General features: G+C 41.9%; 2 protein-coding genes across 16 annotated transcripts in view; one reads left to right on the plus strand and one right to left on the minus strand.

Annotated features, from left to right (window-relative positions):
- The window catches only part of LOC130367694 (surfeit locus protein 4-like), a 644,664-nt gene that overhangs the window by 252,827 nt on the left and 379,673 nt on the right, over nucleotides 1-12,164 (minus strand). The gene's annotated exons all lie outside the window — the stretch shown is intronic.
- CACNA1A (calcium voltage-gated channel subunit alpha1 A) overlaps nucleotides 1-12,164 on the plus strand; it is a 358,458-nt gene that overhangs the window by 137,108 nt on the left and 209,186 nt on the right. For all 8 annotated transcript variants that reach the window (XM_056570294.1, XM_056570295.1, XM_056570298.1 and 5 more), the window contains exons 7-8: nucleotides 2,240-2,343; nucleotides 4,320-4,435. In XM_056570294.1, coding sequence (XP_056426269.1) covers nucleotides 2,240-2,343; nucleotides 4,320-4,435 — 220 coding nt within the window. The remainder of the gene's footprint in view (nucleotides 1-2,239; nucleotides 2,344-4,319; nucleotides 4,436-12,164) is intronic.

A 12,164-nucleotide genomic window follows, 5' to 3' on the forward strand; every position in this document is an offset into this window, starting at 1 on the left:
ATGTCTTACTGATCCATTATTACATGACACCTACACCCCATTACATTTCTGTAGTATTATCTAAGAGGCATTGTTTTTCCTTAAAGGGGTACTCCGGAGAACTGAAACTTATCCCTTATCCACAGGAGAGGGGATAAGGGTCTGTTCGCATAGGGTCTGACCCCCTTGATCTCCTAAATGGGCCCTGCTACCTAACCATCCTCATCACACTCTGGCTCCCACTCTCAGAGACAAGTGCAAGTGATGACCTGCTCAGGCAATAGGCTCATACAAGACCCCTATCTCAGCCAGTGATTAGCTGAGTGGGCTGTCACTTGCACTCGTCTCAGATGGTGGGGGCTGAAGTTCCCTGGGGATGGGTAAGTAGTGGGGGCTCGTACAGGAGATCCCAGGAGTTCCTAGCAGTCAGACCCCCTCAATCTGACACTTATCCTCTCTCCTGTGGATAGGGGACACTTTTCTGTTTCCCTGTATATTCCTTTAAGGAGTATCATAAAGCTCTCAAGCAACCTTTTCATGAGGCTTTAAGTCAGTGTTTCACAAAAGCTAGGAAACAAACTGGTAATGTATGTCAAGCCAGAGATTGTGCTAGATGGAAAAAAAATTAAAATCTGCAAACCCCGAAACAGTTGTCTGCAGATGGGACTCCTTCCATCTTCCAACTTCCATCTCCATCTTGCCATACATTCCCGATCAGTTTCCAAGACTCCTTGTTGAAGTAAAGCACAGACTTGAAGGGAACGCCTCCTAAAAATGTGATGAAGGAGCTGTTTCACAAATCCTTTATTTCCTGTATCTATCACTGAGCTAATATGACATGACCCCTTATCTTATAACTGTCCAGTATCTATTATTGAGCTAATATTACATGACCCCTTATCTTATAACTGTCCTGTATCTATTATTGAGCTAATATTACATGACCCCTTATCTTATAACTGTTTGTATCTATTATTGAGCTAATATTACAAGACCTCTTATCTTATTACTGCCCTGTATCTATTATTAAGGTATTATATGACCCCTTTTCTTTTATTATAGAGCCACTATTACATGACTCCTTATTCTATAACTGTGCTGTATTTACCATCCTACATATGACTGTCCTGTATCTATCGCAACATTTTTACATGACTCCTATTTCACAGCTGTGTTCTTCAGTATTTTATTACATGACTCCTTATCCCACAACTGTCCTGTATCTATCACTGATCCATTATTACATTACCCCTCCCCACCCTTTAACTCCTGTTTTTATTACTGCACTAATATTCCATGACCCCACTCCTATAAATGTCCTGTATCTATCAATGATATGTCATTACATGACCCCTATTCCTATAATTACCCTATATCCAATACTGATCAGTTATTACATCTTATTGTAATGTGTAGGTTCCATTTATCCATTATTGATCTATTATTACCACCTTTATTTAATAACTGACCTCTACAGGACCCCACATCCTATAACTGTATTGTAATCATTACTGACCTGTTATTACTCATCATCCTATGGCTGTCTTGTATCTTTCAGTGAGCTATTACATGACTCCTCATCCTGTATCTATCACTGATGTTATTACATGCCCCCTTATCCTGTAACGACCCTGCATAATCTATTATTATATGCCCTCTCATTATACAACTGCCCCGTATCGATCAATGATGTATTATGACCCCTATTCCTACATCTGCCCTGTATATTTCACAGATGTAATATTAAATGACCCCTCATCCTACTTCAGATTATCCAGGATTTTATAAAGCATAACTGCTTGCTTCTGAAAAAACAGCACCACATCTGACCTCAGGTTGTGTGCAGTATTACAACTCTGCTTGATTCGCTTTGTAACTGAGCCACAATACCACACACAAACTGAGGACAAGCGTGGTGATAGTTCTGGAAGAAAGCAACTATATGTTATGTTATCCTGGATAATCTCTATAATGTCTATGACGGACCTGCAGTAAGGAATGGCTGTGGTTAATATGTAGGTTCAATATGTAGGAATGAATCTCCCAGCAATTCACTTCAATCTTTTAAACACAAAATTCAAATAAAACATAACGTAATATCAATAAAGTTTTAATTCTGAAGCATAAATGCAGGTTCCCTAAAGACTTTAGATACAGTAGATCACAAGTGATATCTATAATATGTTTGCTTAACTCTTTATATTCTATGTAGCGTTCTATGTAAACCATCTCCTTTTCTTTATCCTTCTTTCCCGTACAGAGTAATGATGTGTTTGGCAGCGCGTGGAACTGGCTTTACTTCATCCCTCTTATTATCATTGGCTCCTTCTTCATGCTTAACCTTGTGTTGGGTGTTCTTTCCGGGTAAGCTTATCTAAAATTAAGGCTAAAAACCCACTGATGTGGTGATATGCGCACAAGTAAAAGCAAGGTTTATTTAAGATTTATCTTATGATGATTGTTTTAATGGGACAATCTTATGCAGTTAGTTCAGCACCCTAGACTAGGGGTGTCCATGTGTGGGAAGGACTTTTATGAGTATTATGTAATGAAAAAATATTCACCATTTCCCTATTGACAACAATGCAGTCCGCACAGAATTCCCCTGTGAGAATGAACATTCTTTCAGCCGAAATTCTGCATTCTGCAGAGGAAATTCCGCAGCGGAATCCTCATGACAGCAATGAAAGGCTGATGCCTGCAAAGCTCACTGTCCAGCGTATCAAGTCTCTAGCATTCAATCACCATAAAGTGGGTGAGTGCTGTACCTCTCCCTTTCTTTTTTTTTTGCAATATATTTTTATTCAACATTTTCAGAATAACACAAAAACATATCAGAAATATCACGATCCCCATCTGGGAAAAATAACGGACCGCGATCCAACATACAATACAATAACTGTCTTAAAAATGACAAATACTGAGGTGCTGTAGTGAAGTGATGCAGGATTCCCCCTCTCCCCGAGGAGTACCTCTCCCTTTCCACATCAGTGCTTTCATACAGCAGTCTTACTCTGCCACAGTTTAAAAAGTAAATCGTATTCTGCATATTCTTACTTTTCTTCCTTTGTAGTATACAGCAGCTGGTAAGTACTGGAAGGATTAAGATTTTTTTTAATAGAAGTAATTTACAAATCCGACATGTAGAAGAATGTGAAATGAGCGGCACTCACCACGTCCAGGTAGCGACAAACTTCTTTATTTCTTAAAGTGCAGTTAGGACATACAGGTGCAGGGAGACAGGAACGCCAGAAAATCCGGTAGACTGGTCACAGCCGTATCGTGCCGATACGGCTGTGACCAGTCTACCGGATTTTCCGGCGTTCCTGTCTCCCTGCACCTGTATGTCCTAACTGCACTTTAAGAAATAAAGAAGTTTGTCGCTACCTGGACGTGTTGAGTGCCGCTCATTTCACATTCTTCTACACGTCGGATTTATGTTCCTGTCAAGGCTAAGGAGCGGTTTTTGGCTGTATGGCTGGCTGTGCCGAACGCTGTTTCTTGTTGCAAGCATAATTTACAAATCTGTTTGACTTTCTGGAGCCAGTTGATTTAAATAAAAACAATTCCACTGGAGTACCTTTAAGCAAAAACTAAATACAGCGGTCTTTGTCTGTCTTAGATAAAGACAGAGGGGAGTAAGGTTATGTTCACACAGTGGAATCTCTGTGAGGAATACTCCCGCCAGAAATTCCACCGAAATTTAAAGCAAAAAGGGGGAGACTTATCAAGACCTGTAATGCGGAAAAGTTGACCAGTTGCCCATAGCAACCAATCAGATCGCTTCTTTTATTTTTCAGAACACTTTTCACAAATGAAAGAAGCGATCTGATTGGTTGCTATGGGCAACTGGTCCACTTTTCCTCTGCACAAGTTTTGATGAATCTCCCCCATTATGTTTAATGGGATTCTGCTGTCCCCTTCACACAGCTGAATTAATGCCGTGGAAACTCTGCATTCCTCAAAATGTAAAGGCCTGTCTTAAAATTTTGCAGGGATTGGAGGTGGAATCCCATTAAACACTATGGGGCCTATAATTTCTGTGTGATAGGCACACAGAAGTTCCAATGCAATTCTGAGGAAATTCCGCTATTCCATTCAGCAAGCTTTGCTGAATGGAATTTGTGCGGAATATAGTGTATATACTTTTACATTGGTATAGTGGATTACAGGTCTATCCAGTCTACAGCCATAAAACAGACATAGCCAATGGGAAAGCTGGAACAATTAAACATTTATTTTTACATATTTTATATAATGGGTGGGCAATACGAATTAACAGAATGAACTCTTTGACTTTTCCACACAAAGAAATTTCCTGTATTTTTTGTCTTATGCAGAGAGTTTGCCAAAGAGAGAGAGCGAGTAGAAAACCGTAGAGCGTTCATGAAGCTGAGGAGACAGCAGCAGATAGAAAGGGAGTTGAATGGCTACATGGAGTGGATTTCCAAAGCAGGTGAGTATCAGACATCCCTTTGTATTAGTAATATACAGTGGTCCCTCAAGTTACAATATAAATTGGTTCCAGGACGACCATTGTATGCTTAAACCATTATATGTGGAGACCATAACTCTATGGAAACCTGGTAATTGGTTCTGAAGCCACCAATATGTCATCCAAAAATAGGAAAAAGTGAGGATTAAAGAAAAATAAGTAGATAACTAATATAGATAAAGCAAATCTTTACAAATAAAAGTAATAAAGATCTGCTGGGAGCTGTGATCACTGTCTATGTAGAGGACAGGAGCTTCTTCAGGGACCTAAAAACACGGTGCCGCCCTTACTTGGTGTCCAAAGCAGCAGCTAACCCTGGTACAGGTAAAGAGTAGTACAGAACATGTAGTACCTCCCTGTACTGTAGGGGGCGCTACCAGACACCAGTCAGTGCATGCACTTCAGTAATACAGGGGTTTTACCAGTGTATGCCTATTCTAATTGGTCAGTTCTTCCAACCATTTTTCGTAGATCTGTACTGTCTGTAGCATTGTGTATTGAGTCTGATGTCAAGTTACAATTGTCCAGAAAAGACCATTATATGGTGAAACTATTGTATGTTGAGGCCATTGTAAGTTGAGGGATCACTGTATGGAGTTCAGCCACCAGAGAGACAGCCCCCCCATTCATCAGAGGTGGCTATTTTCTATTGCTAATATATATCCTTAAATATTTGTCATCTGCCAACTAAATGGCCTTTAACTGGTTAACGACCAAAGACGTGTATACACGTCCTTGTGCCGTTAAGGGGGTATGGCGCGGGCTCGACTCAAGCCCGCGTCATATCGGCCGGCCCTCAGCTGATTCTTGTAGCTGAGGGCTGGCGTTAACATGCGGCAATCGCCGCGGCCGGCTATTAACCCTTTAGAATGCCATCTTAAGGTACCTTTAACTGCTCCCTGGTGGTCCAGTGGGGTGGATCGCCCCCCACAGCACGTTCACAGGGGGTGATCCACTTCTGAGGTAGCCGAAGGGCTTACCTCTACTCCTGTGTCGGCTGCTGCTCTGTGAAGGATAAAGCCTGGCAGGACCAGGCTTTATCAATCGAGCGCAGAGCACACAGATCAATGTGGTTCTATGGAACCACATTGATCTATATGAGGAATTTATTGATTCCTCCTAAAAGTCCCCTAATGGGACTAATAAAGTGTAAAAAAAATAGTTAAAACACACACATTAACCCCTTCCTTATTGAAAGTTTAAATCCCCCCCTTTTCCCAAATTCCATATAAAAATATATAAACATAATAAAAAATAAACATATGTGGTATCGTCGCGTGCGTAAATGTCCAAACTATACGGTCAATGGCGTACACATAAAAAAATTTGTATACCCTAAAAAAATGTAGAAAAAGTGATCAAAAAGTCTGATCAAAACAATCATGGTACCGATAAAAACTTTAGATCACGGCGCAAAAAATTAGCTGTAATACCATCCCAGATATGGAAAAAGTAAGAGGACAATTTTAAAAATACTAATTTTAGGGCATGTAGTTATAATTTTTTAAGTAGTTTAATAAAGAAAACCTATATAAGTTGGCTATCATTGTAACCGTATGGACCTACAGAATATATGGTGAAATTTTTACCGAAAAGTGCACTGCATAGAATCGGAAGCCCCCAAAATGACAAAATTTATTTTTTTTCCAATTTTGCCCCACACATTTTTTTCTGGGTTCACCGTAAATTTTGTAGTGAAATTATTGATGTCATTACAAAGTACAATTGGTGGCACAAAAAATAAGCCCTCATATGAGTCTGTAGGTGCAAAATTGAAAGCGTTATGATTTTTAGAAGGTGATGAGGAAAAAATGAAAGTGCAAAAATGGAAAAACCTGTGGTCCTTAAGGGGTTAAATATGCAATGTGATGTTTAGTTCCTTCTATCCTGCTCTCACGATAGTTTGTCTTTATGTAAAATCCAGTCTGAAGGCCGCACTGTGGGAGGATATACGGGAGGGAAGCGATAATGTGGAGTCATTATGGGTAGAAATTTATAGAGAGAAAAATAAAAAATAAATCCTGATAGGGGTATAAGCTATAAGCCACCAAACATAATGGAAGAGCCAGAAGATCAATTACTGAGGCAAATAAACAAGGCAGCAAATCAGAATGATGTGATAATAATGGGGGACTTTAACTATCCTGATATAAACTGGGAGACTGAGACCTGTGAATCTCATAAAGGAAACAGGTTTCTGACTATAACTAAAGAAAATGATCTGTCCCAAATGGTGCAGAGCCCGACCAGAGGGGGCGCCCTACTAGACTTAATATTAACCAACAGACCTGACAGAGTAACTAATGTGCAAGTAGAAGGACACCTAGGAAATAGTGATCATAATATAATACATTATAACTAGGGATCGACCAATTATCGGTTTGGCCGATAATCACGATTTTGGACATTATCGGTATCGGCAATTACCTTGCCGATAAGCCGATAATGCCCCGCCCCCTGAACCACCCCAACCGCACCGCGACCGCCCCCCCCTAGCGACCCGCTGCTCCGCACCGCGTCACACCCCCCACCGCACAGACCCTCCCCCATCCCCGGTTTTATAATTACCTGTTCCCGGGGTCCACGCTACTTCTGGCTCCTGCTGCGTCCTGCGTTACGCTGTGCGCAATGACGAGTGACGCGACGTGACGTCACGTGACGTCACCGTCAGTGCGCACAGTGACAGCTCAGGAGGACGCCACCGGAGACAGATGTAGAGTGGACCCCGGGCCCCGGGAACAGGTAATTATAAAACCGGGGATGGGGGAGGCAATGGGGCCGGGGCGGTGTGGTGGGGGGTGCGACGCGGCGCGGTGCCGTGGGGCGGTAGGGGGCGCGTAGCGGAGTGGTGGGGGGGGGGGGGGGAGCGGTGGCGGTGATAGGACTCGGGACCTCCGGACAGGCAGGGGGAGAGAAGTGGGTGGCGGCGGCGGTCTCTGGCACCGCAAAAGCCACTGCAGTTCATTGATTTAACACACCCGCTTTAAATCAATGATCTGCAGTGGTGTCGCGGGGGGATAAATAGCCGATAACTTATACCGGAATATCGGTATAAGTTATCGGCTATCGGCCCTAACCTCCACCGATTATCAGCCCCAAAAAAACAATATCGGTCGATCCCTAATTATAACTTGTTCTGCAATAAGGAAATCTCTCGAGAAGCCACAAAAACAGTGAACTTTGGGAAGGCAAAGTTTGATCAACTCAGAGAAGCCCTTACAATATAAAATGAAATGGGATAATGTCCTCAAAAACAAGAATAATTACACTAAATGAGAGATTTTTAAGGATATTTTACATTCTCACTTTAAGAGGTATAAACCTTATGGGAATAAAAGGGTCAAGAATAAAAGAAAACCAATGTGGATGAATAAAAATGTTAAGGGGTCAATAAATGACAAAAATAAAGTATTTAAACTAAAACAGAACGGCAGTGAAGAAGCATTAAAAAGCTATCGAGAAAAATGTAAGTGTAAAAAACAGATAAAAGCCGCAAAAATAGAGGCAGAAAGACTCATTGCCAAAGAAAGTAAAACTAACCCCAAAATGTTCTTTAACTATATAAATAGCAAAAAGGTCAAAAGGCCCTTTAAAAAATGATGAGGAAGAAATTATAGACGGGGATCAGGAAAACGCAAATATATTACACAAATTCTTCTCCACTGTATTCACTGAGGAAAATTAAATGCCAGGTGAAATACAGCGAGATAGGGTAAACTCCCCAGTACAGGTCACCTGTCTAACCCAGGAAGAAGTACAAGTCACCTGTCTAACCCAGGAAGAAGTACAGTGCCGCCTACAAAAAATCTAAATAGACAAATCACCAGGTCCAGATGATATACACCCCCATGTCCTAAAGGAATTAAGTAATGTAACAGACAAACCCCTATTTTTAATATTCAAGGACTCTATAGTGACAGGGAAGGTTTCCCAGGACTGGCACATAGCAAATGTGGTGCCAATATTTAAAAAGGGTTCAAAAGGTGACCCTGGGAATTATAGACCGGTTAGTTTAACCTCCATTGTATGTAATTTGTTTGAGGGTTTTCTAAGAGATGCTATTTGGGAGTATCTTGATAAAAATAAATGTATGACCCCATATAAGCATGGGTTCAAACTAACCTGATCAGCTTTTATGAGGAGGTGAGCTCCAGACTGGACTAGGGGGAATCGCTGGATGTCTGGATTTTTCCAAAACATCTGATACAGTGCCACATAAAAGATTGGTACATAAAATGAGAAGGATTGGGCTGGGGGAGAATGTGTGTAAGTGGGTAAGTAACTGGCTCAGTGATAAGAGACAGAGGGTGGTTATAAATGGTACTTATTCTGATTGGGTGACTGTTACTAGTGGGGACCACAGGGGTCAGTCTTGGGTCCTGTCCTATTTCATATATTTATTAATGACCTTGTAGAGGGGTTGAATAGTAAAGTAGCAATTTTTGCAGATGATACTAAACTCTGTAAAGTGGTAAACACAATAGAGGACAGTGCACTATTACAAATGAATCTGGATAGGTTGGAGGTTTGGTCTGGGAAGTGGCAGATGAGTTTCCACACGGATAAATGTAAGGTAATACACATGGGGATGAAAAATCTGTGCTGGTATTATGTATTAAATGGGAGAACACTTGGGACAACTGACATGGAAAATAATAGTAAATTTAGCTGTAGTGACCAGTGTCGGGCAGCTGCTGCCAAGGCAAATAAAATCATTGGGTGCATCAATAGGGGCATAGATGCCCACGACAAGGAAATAATTCTACCGCTGTACAAATCACTAGTCAGACCACACATAGAATACTGTGTACAGTACTGGGCACCAGTGTACAAGAAAGATATAGGGGAGCTGGAGAGGGTTCAAAGACGGGCAACCAGGGTAATACGGGGAATGGGAGGACTACAGTAGTCAGAAAGATTATCAGAATTAGGGTTATTTAGCTTAGAAAAAAGAAGGCTTAGGGGAGAGCTAATAACTATGTATAAATATATCAGGGGACAGTACAGAGATAGCTCCCATGATCTATTTATACCCGGGACTGTATTCATAACAAGGGGGCATCCTCTAGGTATTGAGGAAAGAAGGTTTCTACACCAGCACTGACGGGGGTTCTTTACTATAAGAGCAGTGAGACTATGGAATTCTTTCCCGGAGGAGGTGGTCATGGTGAACTCTGAGTTCAAAAGGGGCTGGATGCATTTTTGGAGAGTAATAACATTGCTGGTTATGTATATTAGATTTATAGGGACAGACCCCTGATCCAGGGATTTATTCTGATGCCAAATTTTGAGTCGGGAAGGAATTTTTACCTCTAGTATGAGGGGTTTTTGCCTTCCTCTGGATCAATTCAGTAGGGACTCATTAGGGATATAGGTTGAACTTGGTGGACTCTGGTCTTTTTTCAACCTTATGAACTATGTTACTATGTTACTATGTTAAGGTAGACTCTGGTTTCATAGTGAAAATCTTGTGTGATAGCTCTTTAACTATATGACTATATTGTCCACTCTAAATGAAGGTCCGAAAAGCATGATAGTTTTTTCCCCTTTCTAGAAAGTCATTATTTGTTGATTTAAACAGTCACTAATGCCCCCTACTGGAGCATGGAATATTACAGCCAAGAAAAGACCAGTAACATAGGGCAATGCCTATGGTTCACACCATTAGCCAGGCATCAGCAATCAATACCACATTACTGTTTCACATGTGACCTCAAATATACCACACAGCTGAGCGTAGCAGCTTCCACAATAATTTTTCCCCCCTCCTTATTCCCTAAGTGTTTCAGGTTCCAGTCCTGAGTCAGCAGTTCTGAAGATCAAATTCACTTAGGGTTACCTGATTAGATATGTAAATTTACATACATTAATTATCCATGGCTATGCTGCTATTGGTATACATTCAGCATGTGAGAAACCTACCAGGATCTGCAGCACAGTGGTATGCCCTTAACGTATCAGTCTCCATAGTGAATTATTATAAATGAGGCAATTGTGTTCCCCATTTCACATATTAAAGACTACAGTAGTTATGGGAAGCTAAGTTCAGCAGTGTAGACTTATGTTTGAGTAATGGACCTTTTATTTAGATATTAAGAAGTAAATATTAATATTAAAAAGTAAACGATGGAAGAATAGGTAAAAGTGTGTAAGGGGGAGGGGACCAGACAGGTAGATAAAATCTATACGAGGGGTGGAGCATGGCCGGCTTACCCAGACCGGCGGCGGCATCCTGAAGCAGCGGTGGTATCGGCGGCAGCAGGAAGAGTGCGGCCGGAAAGTGCGGCAGTGGAGGAGGCTGCAGTGAAGATCGCCGGTAAGTGATCTTCACTGTGGCCTTCTAAAAGTTGCAAAACTACAACTCCCAGCATGCCAAGACAGCTTTTGGTTGTCTTGGCATGCTGGGAGTTGTAGTTTTGAAACATCTGGAGGGCCACAGTTTGGAGACCACTATATGGTGGTCTCCAAACTGTAGCCCTCCAGATGTTGCAAAACTACAATTCCCAGCATGCCCAGACAGTCAGGGATGCTGGGTGTGTAGTTCTGCAATATCTGGCCCTTCATTCATATCTGGACAGTCTGGGCATGCTTGGAGTTGTAGTTTTGCAACATCTGGAGGGCTACAGTTTGGAGACCACTACTTAGTGGTCTCCAAACTGTTCTTCCCCAGTTGTTGCATAACTACAACTCCTAGCATGCCCAGACTGCACAGGCATGCTGGGAGCTGTAGTTCTGCAACATCTGAATGGCCAGATATTGCAGAACTACATGCCTAGCATCCCTGACTGTCTGGGCATGCTGGGAATTGTAGTTTTGCAACACCTGTAGGAACACTGGTTGGGAAACACTGAGCTAGAGTCTATTTCCTAACTCAGTGATTCCAACCCGTGTACCTATAGCTGTTGCAAAACTACAACTCCCAGAATGCACTGACAGACCGTACATGCTGGGAGTTGTAGTTTTGCAACAGCTGGAGGTACACGGGTTGGAATCACTGAGCTAGAGTCTGTTTCTTAACTCAGTGGTTCCCCACCAGTGTGCCTACAGCTGTTGCAAAACTACAACTCCCAGCATGTACGGTCTGTCAGTGCATTCTGAGAGTTGTAGTTTTGAATGTATTGGGTACATTAACACAGGCGGGTTTACAGTGGGTTTCCTTCTACAAGCAGCAGCTCAAACTTCCAGCGGAAATTTCACTGTGAACCCCTGCCTGTGTGAGTGTACCCTAAAAACACTACACTACACTACACTAACAAATAATAAAAAGTAAAACGCTACATATACACCCCCTTACACGTCCCCGCCTAATAAAAATGAAAAATGTCTCATACGGCAGTGTTTCCTAAACGGAGCCTCCAGCTGTTGCAAAACAACAACTCCCAGTATTGCCGGACATTCATAGACTGTCCTGGCAGGCTGGGAGTCTTGAAACAGCTGGAGGCACCCTTTTTGGGAAACACTGCTAAAGGGTTTTGATGGAGACAAGCCCCATCCTTGTATCCGGGTCCGCCCCTATTGCAAATTCCTCATTTCGGCCGCATGGAGCTCTCTCACTTCAGAGCCCTGTCGTATTTCAAGGAAACAGTTTAGAGCCACAATTTAGGGTATTTCTGTACTCAGAAGAAATTGCGTTACAAATTTTGGGGGGATTTTTCTCCTTTTACCCCTTATGAAAAGGTAAAGTTGGGGG

Source organism: Hyla sarda, chromosome 4 (assembly GCF_029499605.1).
Source record: "Hyla sarda isolate aHylSar1 chromosome 4, aHylSar1.hap1, whole genome shotgun sequence".
Lineage (NCBI taxonomy): Eukaryota > Metazoa > Chordata > Amphibia > Anura > Hylidae > Hyla > Hyla sarda.